The sequence below is a fragment of the Pithys albifrons genome, chromosome 4 (assembly GCF_047495875.1).
Source record: "Pithys albifrons albifrons isolate INPA30051 chromosome 4, PitAlb_v1, whole genome shotgun sequence".
Lineage (NCBI taxonomy): Eukaryota > Metazoa > Chordata > Aves > Passeriformes > Thamnophilidae > Pithys > Pithys albifrons.
Window position 1 is genome coordinate 92,856,722 of NC_092461.1, and position 16,460 is coordinate 92,873,181.

General features: G+C 38.2%; 1 protein-coding gene across 2 annotated transcripts in view; it reads right to left on the bottom strand.

Annotated features, from left to right (window-relative positions):
- GABBR2 (gamma-aminobutyric acid type B receptor subunit 2) overlaps nucleotides 1–16,460 on the bottom strand; it is a 482,477-nt gene that overhangs the window by 162,268 nt on the left and 303,749 nt on the right. For both annotated transcript variants that reach the window (XM_071555005.1, XM_071555006.1), the window contains exons 9-11: nucleotides 4,666–4,746; nucleotides 1,498–1,648; nucleotides 882–1,014 (exon numbers count right to left, since the gene is read on the bottom strand). In XM_071555005.1, coding sequence (XP_071411106.1) covers nucleotides 882–1,014; nucleotides 1,498–1,648; nucleotides 4,666–4,746 — 365 coding nt within the window. The remainder of the gene's footprint in view (nucleotides 1–881; nucleotides 1,015–1,497; nucleotides 1,649–4,665; nucleotides 4,747–16,460) is intronic.

Here is a 16,460-nt window from a genome sequence, read left to right on the forward strand (position 1 = left end):
ATTATACTCTGTCTGCAGTCATGACATCAGAAATTCATACTTCTGAGAAAAAAAGGTACTGTGAACTGCAACTCCCTAGAGACTTGAAGGATCAAAACCATAGTGAAGATAACTCCTGAGTAAGTCTGATATTCTTAGGCAACAGGTCTAAGCACAGTCTTAGAATTTTTTAGAAGAAAGTACTGGATTAAATGCTCTTTGTACTGTTTCTGGGGGAAGTATCCTTGCAGTGAAGTTCTTTCCCTTTTCCTTTCTTTGAAATGGCCTCTGTCAGTCCAGCTGCATATTACAGTGAGCAATTAAGACATTATAAGTTCACAGGTAGACATATTTAATTTGGTTTCAGAGTTGCATGTTTTGATTTAACCAGAATATATTCTATATGGATCTAAGCTTATGTGAGTTTATAGCGTAGCCTGGAAATAGTAGTAGTAAGTCTTTGGAGATCCAGCCAAAAAGACTGACTAAAAAGATCTCGACAAGCAGCAGTCATGAAGTTTAAATTAATATGAAATTTATAAAGACAACATAGTAGCTTTTCAGGTATCACAAGTCATCATGCTATGAACACAACTTTTAGTAAATCATCTTCATATATATGATTTTAAAACAAGAAAGTACATCTCCCCATTCAGTCTGAGGTCAAATCCCAATGCATTTGAAGCTTTCAATACTACTACTACTACTACTACTACTACTACCAACAACAACAACAACAATAAAGCTTTTGCACATTTCAGAATTCGGTCTCAGAAAATATCTCACAAAAGAAATAAGAGAAGCAGGGATTAAATGGAATAAAACACTGAAGTACTGAACTTTTCTGTTTGTACACAGAGCTTCCTGTAAGACTATTTTCAACAATGTATGAAATTACTTACTGTGCAAAGTGTCTCAAATGTCTTTTCGGAGACAAAGGATCCATCAAGACCAAAAAGAAAAATAGATGCATAAGAAAGCATCCCTCCAAGGATAATAAGGTTGTTCATGTAGGGACTGGACATCTTTATTAGTCTATGGACAAAAGGTGATAGTGCATTAAGAGGAAAAGATTACTGCTAGGCTATTAGAGCAATAAAGAAGAGATCTTTTGTAACCAGGCAAACAGAGAAACCTTCTTGTAGAACTCCATGAAATCTATAAGCATGCACAGTACTTGCTGTTTTATAAAGTCTAGCATTGTCTGGAATTGCTTTAGGTTTTTGAATGTTTAATAAAAAGACCTCTTGTTTTACTGATGTATTAATTAGCAAGGTTTAATATTATTAGCAGTCAAACATAAATTAAAAATGACACTTTTAGACAGTATAAAAGAACTTAAATAGAGTATGTTTCATATATTACAGAGTGATTTCAATTAAATAGTTCTAAAATATCATCTTTCCACAGTTTTAATATTTTCCTTACATATACACATAGATGATATATATATATGTTCTACAAACATGGCATTTTAATACAAAAGAATGAGTGATAGAAGTAACATGAGTGTCTTACTTCTGATTTCTGTTTTTGATGTTAAAGAACAAGAAAGCACTGGCCATTATCATTCCTAGGATGGTGAGCGCAGACAGGATGCTGTAGAGAGGCAGAGAGATTTTGCGCAGCTCCTCTTGTATAATTGTTTTGTCCTTTGGAGGCTCAAGCCCTAGAATTACATGAGTTAAAAAAGGCTAAAGATCAACCATATGTAGAATTTCTGTAAGAAACCTCGCCTCACGTAAGTACCATACCTTAATTTAGTACATTTACCAACTGTGAACTATATCAGTACCTGACGAAATCATTGACTTTGACAGACATATGTTAGTCACATAGATTGACATGGGGGTTTGTATTTCTGGAGCAGGTAAATATCCTCTTTGGAAGAAAAAACACAACAAAACACTGATACAGAACCCCACATGCTAACTAGCCTCATTTTAAAGTGTAAATAAACACTAAAATGCATACTATGACCATAAATTTTACCATGAGATTATTGCTTTTCTGAAACAAGTGACAGAGCAATGAGTGGAAAACATAAAGCATCCCTTCTGTGCATACGACCATTACCAGGGAAAATTCAAATGGCCTCCCTAGAGTCCAGCCCTGGTGTAGCATTACTGGGGCAGGGACTGACAGCCCAGGGTGCTGAAATGGGGTCTTGGGATGTGGGCAATGTGGGAAAAGCCCATGGGAGGAGGAGAGGCAGGACTTTTGATGCTCTCAATATTCTACAGAATGCAACAGTATGGAAAAATGGATAGCAAAAGTTTATAGGGACAGATCCACTTTGCAAATCCCTGCAGATGTGGACTTAAATGTCTGAACTTAAAAACTATATTGAAAGCCATGTTCTTGATCCACAGTCAGTTCCCACTAATTAAAAGCTTCTCAGTTTAATGAGCAGAATCACTTTCTGACAACTGCAAAAAAGCTCAGCCTCCTCTGCTTCCCACAGTCCACTCCACCTGCTTACTAATTTTTCCTTCGTGCAGGGGATTTGAAAAAGGCCCTTTACATCACCGTCTTCCTTCAGAAATGGGTTTGTGTGCTCTACACTGCCTGAGCCTGTCCTTTGGCATCAGCTCTCTGCGGGTTGCCAGGGTGACTGCCCGGGGCCAAGTAGCTCCACTTCCCAGCGGACCCACAGAAACAGAGCTCTGCAGACCCACAGATCACAGAGTTGTAAGTAACTGCCATAGCTAATATCGCCCAGTCTTCTGCTTTGCACCTGAAAGAATATTGAAGGATTTATACAGTAAAATAGCTTTACCCATACCAGTTACGTTGAAATAATTCAGACCATGAAACTTGTTATCCTTTTGTCTTTATGCTCAGGATTTCAGAAAAAAATTTCCTTTAGGTGATCACAATAAAGAGGCAGTGAAGGGACCATTTGCTGTTTTGCTATTGGAGAAAACCACCTGAGATTTTCATCTTTTCTTTTGCCCTCCACAAAGCATCCATTTACAGTCCACGGCAATTTACAAAACTAGACAAGTAACAAGCCAAAACCACAATAAAGCACATACCTGACTTAAAAGATCTAACACTAAAGAATAAAACCCCATTCTGCTTTTTCTAAACTATAGAGAGTACAGTGATGGTTTCCATTTATTAAATATAAACAAACAATGAGTCTACAAAATGTATTTTCTTTTTTGTGCACTGGTCTTAATCCTGTTGCTTCCTGTTGCTGTGGAATTTTACACAGTGGTTTAAACAGGACTTGAAGTTTCTAGGGTTTTTGTACTGCTTGGAAGATGTTACAACAATGTCCTCCATACTGAATATACAACTGTCTCAATGAAAAGTTAAGGTGGGTAAAAGGAGAAAATTCACATAATACATCTTAAGACAAGCATAGGACAGGTAATGGGTGGAAAGAACACCTTCAGATGCAGTTAGAGCAAGACTTGGCAGTCTTGTCCTGAAAAAAAGACTGTACAAAGACTTTTTTTTCCAATCATAAAGGCTAAGAGTTATGAACAAAGCCTGTCTCCTGTTTCTTGATTCATCCTGCATGTATTATCTGGAAATTATTGGTATTGATTCAGTATTCAACTATATCATTAGTTTCTCCTTGCAGCAAAAATAATCTGCTGGGTCCCAGACTCTGGTAACTGGGACAGATTCTGCACCCTTCGTTTCCAGACAGATATGAGAAGTTCTTGCAGCTGTGCTCTTTTAAGTCCAGCAAAGGATACCAAAAGGAAAGGTGGAAATGTCCACCAGATGGACAAGCAGTCATGAATTAGATCGCTGCAGTGAAACTCCACCCATGCTCATGCAAACCTTGGGTGTTGGGACACTAGAGGAAGGTATAGCAGAGTACAGCAGCTTGATACTCATCCAACTCACCACTCCTAGGGGAAAACCATGCAGAACTGACAAAGTTGACTTTATTTTACTGAACTGCACCATAGCAGAGCTTAAACATTAGCTTTGAAAATAAAGTGTATGCCTATATGCAACAGAAGACATCCTGAAAACTGATTTCAGCTCACATGTGGCCATGGCCATATACTCTAAAAACTATGGGTATGTCTGCACTCCAACTGCTGTGAGGGCAGACAAAGTCCCATGTTATCTTTGGAGCAATGGGTAATAAAAAATGATAAGAAGATACAGCAACAAAGACTATATGCCTGCTGTGGACCTTGGGAGTGATGCTAAACTGAATACCCTCTCTGGCCCTTTTTTACATGGGCCATGTTTAAGTTAGCCTTCATACTTTGAAATCCTATTTTCTAACTACCTAACAGACACCTTCCAAATTAAAACCACCTCCTTCTTGTATTTGAAAACACAGCATATGAGAGCATCCCTCAGGTGAGATGAACTGGAGGAGTGGGAAATGATGATTAAATTAGAATATTACTCATTGGTGGAGATGAAATATCTGCTTGTTGAAATATCAAAGACATTTTTGTGTACACATACAAATTTCAATTTGCCCTGTCACTGGAATAAAAATCAAGTACACAATATCCAAAAATCACATCTTTTTGTAGAATTCTCCTGTTTTTTAAGTATAGCGCAGTTTCTTTTCTCTTTACCAAGTGCCATAGCTTTTGGATATTAAAAATCCTAAACCAGTTCTCTAAGAGCACACAGTCTCACAAACTACACCCAGCTACCCATGTCACTCCTGTACCACTTTTCAGTTTTCTCTCCTACCTTGGAATCTGATGCTGTTGTTGATTATTTCCAACTCATCAGCCACAGCATTGTATTCTCCCACCTTTACTTCCTCTCGCTCTGCAGAGAAACAAACAAGAGCGATGGTTTATGGCAGTTCACATGTTCTCAATTATTTAACTGATTTTGTCTTCTTTTTTGACAGTATGTCAAAAGGGAAAGAAATATGAAAGAATAGGGCACGAATTATTAAATCAGAATGCCAGACAGCTAACATCATTAAAAGAAATATTTCTGATTCTTGAAAGAAATGCAAAGTATTTTTAAGAACTCATTTACATAATCAGGAAACTGGTTTTGGGCACAGACATCTCCAGCTTAAAGATCACAGTTTCTTACTGGCTCACACTATGCAGGACAGTTTTGCTGGGAGAACAAACAGGGCTGAATCACACATTCCCTCCCATTTAAACAACTAGGACATCTTGCTTAGTGAAGTATTTCCCAGGAGACTCACAGCAGCAGGCTCCAGCCAGTATGGAGCAGACTGGCTAGTTAGCAGATATGCTGGGAATCAAATCTCTTACTCTGACTGGGAATTAACAACTCATTAGTACCCCAACTGCAAAACTTACTGTGTTATATAATTAAAGCCAACATGCACTTGAGATAAAATTTTACAGTTAGTTCCATCTGCTATTTTGGGACTATCGTCACAAATATGGCCTTCTTGCACCTAACCAAACACAGTATGCAGATAGGGGAATTTCATTTGTTTGTCTGCTGCCTTGGCCACTGTAGCTGTAACTTTGACATGCATTTGTCCCACCCTTCTGGTAACATCTGACATGAATGCATTTCTGCTATTTCTGTTGGGGTTTTGGTATGGCTTAGAAGTGGAAGAACTTACTGAATTATCTCTTTTACACTAAAACATTTACATTTTGATCAGACTTTTAAACCACGGGCACATTGCCTCAAGTTTTCTTTGATGAGCTAGCTCAACAGAAACAAAATTTCCTTTCAGGCCTCTATGTCTGGGCATGCACAAGGCAATTTACATTTAAATTCAGAGCTCCTGACCCTATTTGTGACACTGATTTGGGGAACTGCTGATCTTGAACTAGACAACAAATTTGAAAAGACTGTATTTTACCCAACAGCTCCATATTAACCTTTTCTCCTTTCTTTCTCAAAGTGATTTTGCCTCTTCAGCTCTGCTGAATGGAGCAGCTAGTTCCATTTTAGTAAAATCTACAGGCTGACTAATACTAATCTGAGAGCTCACAGGCGGAAAAAGTTTTACTTACATAAACCACAATTTTTGTTGTTAAAATTGTCTACACAGAATTGTAGCGGGAGCTGCAAATCTGGCAGAAAGACCTAGGCATTGCCTACACCCACATAAAAAGCTGGAGTTTGTAGTTCTGAAGACTAATTTTCCTAACACTAGTTTGGAATAAAAACACAATTCCCTGGCCTCCAGCAGCAGTTTCACAAAGCCCATCCACATGGCATCACATAGAAGTGAATATAATTCTATAATTTCTGTCACCAGCAGGAAATTCTCTGTGAAATAGAGACATGAACAAATTCCTGACAGTCTTAAACAATAAAATATTCCCAACAGTCATCTAAAAGCTAAAATGGTTAATGCTAAAACAAGAACTGATTCACTTCCATTTGTATCATGATAGCTTTTACCTGTGGATGTAAAACATCAAAACACAATCTAAAGAGAAGAGAGACAAACATTGGGATGTATATAAATACACAGTGTGCACATTAGATGCCAGATAGTCCACAGCATCTACTGGTACTAAACAGGGAAGACATGCACCTACAGCAACAGGCTAAAGCCAGATAGCTCTGATGAACATAGAAGGGAAAAGAGTAATTGCTCCACAAACATTTCTGTATGGAGAGTTTACTGGGACTAGATTAGATGTGAGAAGCATGTAACAGGTGGAGAAGCATTCACAAAAGACAGTGTAAATCTGTGGTCTGATTAAAGTACTGCAATTGAGAAAGATTTTTTCTGATAACTTCATATGACATACAATGTCATTCCTTTTCATCATTTATTTATATATTTGCAGATGAAGTAACACTCAATCCGCCTGATGAGGCAGCCTACAACTAGCTAGTCTGGGAACCAGGAACCAGCCTTTGTAGGAATGGAGATTGGTAGCTGGAGAAACAAACTTCCATGCCAGCCTAAAGACCAAGACTTTTTTGACTTAGAAACCCAAGACTGTGGGGTAAATACCCAACAGTTAGTACCAGAGAACCACATTATGAATGCCTTGTCCCTTACAAACAGGAAAGGACAATTCACAGAGCACATGCCAAGCTTTACTGAAGTCAAGAAAATCCATAAAGATATTTGATATCTTAAACAACTATGGGCATTAGTCTATGAGGGAAACAAACCACATTTTTATTGATAGGAAGGATATATTATCCGTTTCATAGTGTGATTACAGGGGCACAAGGAGTAAACAACCACAGCTCTTGGTTTTTCAGATCCCCAAGCACAGGTGCTGATCAGTGAGAAAGTCATCTGCAAATATTAAATAAAGGAAACAAGGAAACAGCACTATGGTTCTCTGCTGTCTTGCATAGGTAAACATAGCTGAGGATGGGACTGCAGGCTCTACATTTTGATAAGCCATTCTCTCCAGTTTCCTTTGGAAATTCTGAATTATTGAAGGTAGTATACTGTTGGTATAATGTAGCTTATATCTGTCAAAACCTCTGAGTGTTCAACAACAAAACCAGGGAAGAAAGTAGAACTTCTCCAAAGAAACACACCAACAAAGTGATTTTGCACAATACTCAGAATATGATTTTGGCTTCTTTCTGTAGTGCTTTCATCATTTTTGACTAGAAGTTTCCACACTCATGATAGAGAAATTGTATTGAAATCCCTCAGCTCATGTTAAAATGCAGAAGAAAAATATGGGGGGAAATATACTGATTTTGTGAGATAATGTTTGTTGATACCAAGACAGGAGCAATGAAATTTCAGAACTGGAACCTGCAGCTCTTCTTTCACACAGGAGCAAAACACTAAGAAAACTAACCAACACAGAGAAAACTGGTCCAGAAATATGTGACTGAAATTCATGCCTATCTCACAGAATTATAAACAACTAATCCTTGCTTTCAATTAATTGGCTGAGAAAATATTTCTTATATGGCCAAGATGAAAGCCTTCTGCCAACAAAGAATTGAGCTACTCTTAAAGGTATATTTAAATGTTTTATTCCACATATTTTATTACACAATTTTATAGCCCACTTTAAGCAGTTCCAGACAAATTGACATATTACCACTCAATTAATTGGTTCACATTTCACAGAGTTACTACAGGAGATTCTCAATGGCATATCAGGTAGTTACATGTTCTTGCAAAAAACCCATCCTGCAACAGATATTAGCTGAGTAAAACAAACTTAGCAATATAAACAGCAGTATTATGATTGCCAGTATGACTGTTATTCACTTACACTGAAAATTTCCACATTAAGATTATGCTTAGCTTCAGTCCCTTTCACTACATGCCATAACTTCCATTTCTACCGCATTTTTGTAACTGTACTTAATTCACACCTCATGAAGATAGTTTCTAATGAGAGATGTTTAAGGATGAGAGAAAGCACTTGCAATGCATAAGAGATGGGACAAATGTATTTCCTTCATTTTCCTCTATGCAGACAATACTGGCTAGCTTTCAATGATGCTAAGTCTTTGTCACATCTAAAGCACTCTCAATTATGCCAGTATGACTGCAACTGGACAAATAACTCTAGTAGTGACGTAGTTAAGCCAAGACAAAAATGTTTACACAAGTATATATACTGGTGCTGTATAATTTATGCTTATAATAGTAAGGGCACTCTGAAACAACAAAGTATCCTACCATTTAGAAGAGATGTATATTGATATATGAATACATTCATGAACTCCTATATGTCTGGTTGCTTTTACCAATGTAAAAACTATGTCTATGCCACCACAACAAAGCCAAATTAACGTCTGCCCTAACACCACTGCAGTGCCCAAACCACATGGCTGCAAATGAAAAATAAGAACTTCGAGGCTCCAAATAGCTTGCCATAGTTTGTACAGTACTAGCAACACTTTGTTATGTCACTGTAGCTCTTCATAAACTTAGAATTCCATGTAAACTACCAAGAGAAACAGTGCAAGTAATGTCTATCCATTTTCCAATGAATATAAATTTTAAACTAAATTTAACAAACTTACCATAGACTATTCTCCAGATAACTGAGGGTCACAAAGGTTTCTCATCTAAAGGACACAGGCTATTCTCATTTGAGAAGCAGCAGAAAAATAGCATAATATATTGCTAAAAGCACACAAAATACCTTGCATTTTGTTCTGAGAAAAAAGTCCCGCATAAGGTGCTGCCTCCATGATTCTTTCTCCTTGAAAAGCTTTTCAAAAAGTTTTTATATAGCTCCTCCTACCTCTCCCCTCCCTTAAAACCTTTCACTGACCTCAGTTTAACAATGCTTTCTCCCACTTTTTGTCAACTGCCCCTCTTGCTTAACCATCCTAATTCAGTCTGAGTGATTAGATGCTTAGCATATTAGAAAATCTTGCTGTAAATTCAGCTCTTAGCAGCTTATCTCAGGAACCAATATTATTAAACTTTGTCCTACAACAGAACCATTAATTCCCTGTGCATTGTTTCTCATCCGTGCATCACAGCTCAACAGGTCTGCTGGCAGCTATGGGGAACAGCTACCCATCATATCTCAGAAGAGTTTTGGAAAATGCCCAAGTGGTTGCCAACAGGTAAAACTAAGCATGGTCCATAGAAACCTGAAATGCTTAAAGATCCTTAGGAAGAGAATGACACTGAAATTTGGAAAGATTTTAATCTCAAATTTCAAATCAATCTCCTAGACATGAATCAGAAATCATTCCACTGCACAACTACCCACACTTGCAAAGACACATCTAGCCTATCTGAAAGCTCACTACTCACAAGCTATTGGCAAGTCATTGATAGGTTCAGTCCAGAGACAGGGTAAAAGGGTACTCAGAAATATTACATTATAATGTAGTGAGGCTTGTCTTCCTCCAGTTTAACTTCTGCTCACCTTCCCGTTTAGTGAGTGAATGCTTTGCTTTAACAGTTTACACTGTCAGTCACCTAGCAATCATTTGTCACTGAAGGGTCTTAGGTCTTCTTTCTCATTCCTTCTACTGCCTACTGTGAAGGCTCCTGAATAGCTCATGTGCTGCACTGAGTGACAGCAATCCTGTGACCAAGAGAGTTAAGAGAGCAAGTCACAGGAAAAACGATGGGCCAAACACAAGCAGTGAAAATCCTAAGCTGGAGACTGCAAATTAATGCCAAGTCTGAGAACACTTCCCCTATTTCAGTAAACCCTGTGCAAATTGCCTGCAAAGTCTCTTCTAACCTGCCCTGCCTCTCTCACTTCTTTTGAAAGCTGTTTCATAAAATAACTATTACAAAAGCTGGAAATCCTGTTTCAAATGTCTTTACAATGCTGAATGAAACTAAATGTCATGAAAGCTAATTCCCTTCAGAATAAATACAGAAACATTTCATGTTGTGGATCATGTAGAAAGTTTTAGCAAATTAATGCAATCTTAACTTTCATAATATAGCCTTGTCAGACAGGACTGAGAAGCTTTTCAGTTATCCTTATCATATATCAGCAATAACCAACACAAGTCAAAAGTTTCCAATTAAAAAAAAATAAATCACAATAGAAGCTTATAAATAATGAATGAGCAAAGCCTTTTTCATGAATTTCATCCACTTGCAGGCTACCATTTCATTGTATAAAGACAAAAACGCTGAGATTAAGAATTGCAGTTCAAGTATGGAAGAAAATGTCAGGCCAGATAAAAAATTATTCTTGAGCAGAAGCTGCCAGAAAAGAAAGAATCAAGGAAGGAAAATATGTTACCTTTGTAAGGATTTGAATTACCACAGCTTTTACTCTTGTAATTAGAGTTTAAAATCTGCTTTGCCCTAGGAAATACTACCTTCATCTTTAACTCCTTCCTATTTCCTTCAGTTGAAGTTATTGTCTAATGTTTTATTTATGAAATCCTGGATCCCACTGTTTTGGAAACATACATGCACAGCGTCAGGAAATCTTGAGTTATGCAAGCAGTATATAGCAAGTGATAATTGCTCCTAATGGCCAGTTCTCCGGCTATGAATCTTTCATTCATCCATAAAACAAAACAGACAGAAAGCTCAAACCAGAAAAAGGCCAGACAGGGCATCCTTAGAGTCAGGATTAAAGCTAAGCAGTCTTAACCCTGGGCTTATTTCACTACATTAGTAATGCATTTAGTCAAGCAGATACAGCAAGCAAGTAGGTGAGTTGCTCATAAAATATCATCAAGTAGTAATTAACTAGAAATTTTGTAGCCCAAACAGATTTTTCTATAAAGATTTTAAAAATCTGCACTTTTAATAGCATATAAAAATCATTTTAAGTGATTATTTTTAACCTTTGTTTTCACCTTCCTGATTATACTTCTGTTTCCTATTTTGTTTGTTAGACTTACTTCTAGATTTGCAGAAAAATTTAGCAATATAATTCATGTGGATTTAATGCCTAAACATCTTAGGTATTTATATATTATGTATCAAAGAGCTATGTAATGAAATAAAAAATAAAGACTGAGTTTAAAACAATTATTTCCTAAAAATGTATATTGTTAAAACCATCATTATAGCTTCCACTCAGAAAAATGAGCAATTCAAGATTAGCCCGTCTGGTTAAAACTGGGTGCTCATAACAACATCATGGATTCAATCCTCTGTATGGGCCATTAACTTAGGAGTGGGACTCAATGATCCTTCTGACTCCCTTCCAACTTGGAATATTCTGTGATTCTGTATAAACAAATATACAGTAATGAAGGTAGATCATCCATGAGGCATAACAATGGTTGTGAAGAAGCAAGTGTACAGAGCTTACATTAATTCTTCTGAATAGAAGTTCCTGTTTCTTAGGCCGTTTGATAGTTTGAAATGAGCTCATATATTAGATTTTGGTTTTAATAATTCTAGCATAAAATCCTGACTGATACCAAACTGTATAACCACTAAAACACGTCAGTAATTTGGATTAATTCTAACACCATTAAGCAAGTTAACAGACAAATGTATATATTCCAATGGGTATGGTATGATTATATTTTAGAATGCATGCAAGTGCAATAACTGCAACATCTCAGTCCGCCTAAGGGTTCTCCTATTCTATTGTTCATTGTCTTTTATGATTTAACTTTTCAGAGAATGCAAATCTTTGTCATTCTGAGAGTTTATTTTTGCCAAAGGAAATTATTCTTGAAGACATACAGTGAAATAATACATGTGCTTTTAAATATTAATATTTATCTAAATGTAGCACGGTCTACAAAAAAAAATCAGTATTTATTTCATTAATCACCTGAAATCTCCTCTTCTAGCAGAGGCCAAGCCCAATGTGCTTGACTCAGAATTTACAGTGGAAAATAACACTGTACATGTAAAACTACAGCCAGCCATCATGAGAAGACATTTTCTCAGTTATTAAGTAGTAACTCAACCTCATTACTTGTTGTATGCCTTTAAGTGCCTTGTGCACTCTACTCGCATACACTACAGTGGGTGTGCTAGGGAATCAACCTGGGCACACACACAGGCCTGGGCTGACTTCCTGGGAGAATTCCCAGGAGCTTCCTGGGTAGGAAAGGCCATCCAGTCATTGACAGGTTTGGACTTGGATGGCACTGATCTGCAGAGAAGCCCCACTGGCAGCAGCCCAGGGCCCAGCAGCAGCTCCATCTGTCTGAATCTCCCTCGGAAGAGGGGCCATGGAAGACAGGACCATGAAGGGGGTGGAGGTGCCAGTGAGAGAGGCTGTGGCCACATTCTGTTGCCTCTTGAGCTTGATTTCAGTGTGAAACATCAGAGACCGTGAGGCACAATTCAAGATGTACCACAACAGTGAACTCATTCAAAGGCAAGGGACAGCAAACCACAGATGACAGCATATCCATTTTGACAATCTATGATGCTTCCAAAAAACTCCAAGATGACAGAGCAGTAGTGTACCCAGATATTTTATTCAATGGGAGTTAATGCAATTATTGTCTCCCTGGTGTCCTGGAAACCCAGCATGAGTTGGCAGTGTGTGTTATCAGGAGAGTTTGGAAAAAGAAAGATTGGAATCATTATCAAATTACCAGATTTTTTTTTTCAGTTAACTCAAATGTTACTCATGAACTCAAGTCAAATGCATTGAGCAGTGTCATTTAGGGAAGAAAAAATCGGGAATAGCACTGCTGTCAGTCTTTTCTGACTCACCAGCGTAAAGTGCATATGCAGCTGAAAATGCAAGACACCCCAGACAGTGGCCTAATCCCAGTTTCCATCTGCTGGCTCAGCATTTAAGCTTTCCATACAAACATGACAGAAAATGTGACAGGGAATATCCTGACAGGAAAGAAAGGGTCTCTAGGGACCTGGATGGCCCTGACTCCAGCCCAACTGCACATTCTGGTTGAATCAGACAAAAGACCAAGGTGACCTTTTCCTCCTCTGGTTATGTTTAATATTCTAGCACTTAGTTTTATTTTCTTGTGCATGCCCAAAAGAAATGTTTCACTACATTTACCTGAACACATTACTTATGTAACTGAAATTTTAAATTCAGTTCATTGTGGAATATCAATTATTTTTTTGTAGTAGACAAAACAAATTAAAAAACCCACATCAAATACTTGCATGTTTACCTTTTCCCAGAGAAGATTTTCTTGTCAGTGCAGTGATTTCTTGTCAGTGTGGTGATGCACAGCACAAGTGACAGTAGCCCTGGTCTGTGGACAGCTTCAGATGACCTGCACAAAGCCGCCAAGTCTCTGCCACAGTGTTTTCTGTGGCTGCTCAGATGTACAGAATGGGCTGCATGATGCAGTTCTCCTTTTGAGAGCTCATTGGCCCTTCCTAATTCATATGATAACCAAACTCAAGTGCATAACATGACAGAAATAAAGACATCTCCCAGCTCAGAAGATGTGTGCTTTATCAGTGGATCATGCCAGCAATTATGCCTCCCAACAAGGTTGTTTTCTCTCCACTTAGCAAGGCATGCCTGCTTTCTGGTGATCTCACACACTACAGGGACGAAGGGAAGGCTCCATCATCGCACATTTGGATGCATATCTATGGTTTTATGATTAGGGCCTTTCTTCACCTTCTGTCAGGGCTGCGTTTTCCCACCCCTGGGAGGGGAAGGTTCTGCATGCTCCTGAGCAGTTTCCCAGCAGCCTGCTCCAGTTGAGAGGTTCAAAACCAAAATGCTCTGGCTTCTTCCTTATGGACTGTATCCTTAAACTTTTTCAGTTAAGAGGGCATTATTTAAAGGTTGGAGTTTCACAGTCACCATGCCTGAGATGGGAGGAGAGCAGCAGCTGCTGTGCATATTATGTGTGTTAGATCTGAACTACTCATTATGTCCTTGAATAACCACTCTTGCCATTACACCAGGTGGCCTGTGAAAACACTGTAGCACATGAAGAGCTTTGAATATCTTCATTATTCAAGGTCAAACCCAAAGACAGAATTCCTACTGCCTTCATCCTAAAATACTAAATAAGGGATTTGAGACAGTGTTGAACACATTCATACAAAGCTGCAAACTCTATGTTTTTTCTCTCTTGTGATTGGTACAGCAACTGCCAGGGTTCTTTCCTGTGCAAGAAACCCAGGTTTGAATCACCCTGGCTGGTTTAATCCAGATACTTTATTCAGCAAGAGTGTGGGGGTGACAGTGTGTGTGTGGATCTCTTAAGGTCTGAGGTGATGGATGAATGTATGTGGATGCCTTGTAACCAGTAGAATCTTTCCATGTATGTTAAGTAAACTACTGATCAATAGAGTACTGGCATGTTCCATACAGGAGTAGATAAAAGCAAAGCTGTTCCTAAAAATAAAGTCCTTTGTCTTCAGTGAGCCTTCTGATCACGCTGCAGCCTGAGTTGTCTCTGCCTCCTCTGACCACCGCTAAGCTAACCCCAATACAAGAGTAAGGAAATAATTCAGGAAAAAAAATTAAAGCAATAAAAAGCCCATGTGGGTAATACCCTGCAACTGCAAGCAAACGCTCACTGAGATACAGGGAAGAATACAAAGGCACCCAAGCAGTGATACTCCCCTAGATCACTCTTTCGGTTCCCACTGCTGAGATGATCTAGCTTTCCCCTGACAATCAGCTCCTTATGTAGAAGTCACATGGGATCACGGATTGGATTTCCCTGTCCTCAGAGACACACACTCCATTCCCATCAGGGACAGGGTTGCCACTGCTATGTTTAGGGACCACACATGAGGGAGCGAGAAAACAAGAAATGTTACACAACGCGAGGATGCCCATCTAACTCAAGAACTGCATGATTCATGGAGTGAGAAAAGTGTGTGTGTGAGTGCTACTTTGAGTGTTTCTAGAATCATAGAAAGGGACCTTAAAGATCCTGCAGTTCCAACCCCCCTGTCATGGGCAGGGATGCATTTGACAAGTAGCAGTAGCTGCTCAAAGCCTGGGACACTGGCTAAGGGATGCAGCTGGTGAGGCTGTGCAGCCCCATGTCCTCAGGCACTAGAAAATGTGAAAGCTTGGCAGTTAAAAAAAAGGCCATGCTCTACACAGCTGTCACAGGCTTTAAGGGACATAACCAGGAGACAGATCCCCTCACAAGAGATGCTATCTACAAAAGAAGTGGTGGGTTTTCAAACCCCAGCATATGAAATGTTTTGTGTACCAGCCCAGCCCAAGAAACTCCTACAATGATATTTCTCACTTTATGCATTTGCATTTGAAGCCATTTTTTTTAAGTAAGTATATGTGAATTGTATGTCAGGATAAGACCAGAGTCAATTCAGAATTTATCCCAACCTAGACAGACATTTTTCACGTAGATAGACTTGCTTGGCTTCCTTCAGGTGCTACTAGTACATTTTAGTAGGATGCATTCTAGTCCTGAATTTCAAAATTTATCACCACTACTACTTCATTTTTCCTTTTAAAATCTAATGGTTTTAAAACTTACTGGGAAAAAAACAATCTTTGCAAAAGAAAGCTCATTCTGAAAACTATTTTGGTTTGGTCAGATTTTTTTTTTTAATCTGTAAGTTGATCTTGTATTCAAGAGAAAAGGAATACACTCCAAGAGAAACTTGTTAAAAGTCAAAGTTCCAGAGAAATAACTCCATTTTTCAGTAAACCTCCACTTGGTTTAACCTGTTTTGAGTAATCTCTTCGTATTAATCCACTGGAAAAAACAGAAAGGAGGGAAAAGATCCAACAGTGATTTCCTCTTAGTATTAATTAGGAACAACGTGTTTTACTAAGAGCAAAAAAAGTGGTGTAGAAGACTGATTAAAATACAAAGAATATTGTTGAAGTAAAAGTCACTGATTTTATCATTAATGATCGTTTCAAAATTTCCATACTATATGGTATATGCCATTGCTGTGCTGTTTCATTTTCAATTCTGATTTATTTTTCCTTTTATTTCTTCACTTGGAATAGCTACAGGGAACAGACTACCATTAAGAGAAAAACCTCCCATGGAAAGCTACAGCCATTAAATTATAATTACTCTAAATAATAAAGGATTTAATAATTAATATGGAGCAGTTATATAATACACCTGACAGACAGCTCTGGAATAAAGTTGCCTGGCACAGCACAGCCACAGCATACAAGCATTTATGCATAAGCATAGCACTGGTTTTATGCATAACATTAAATACATTCCTCTAA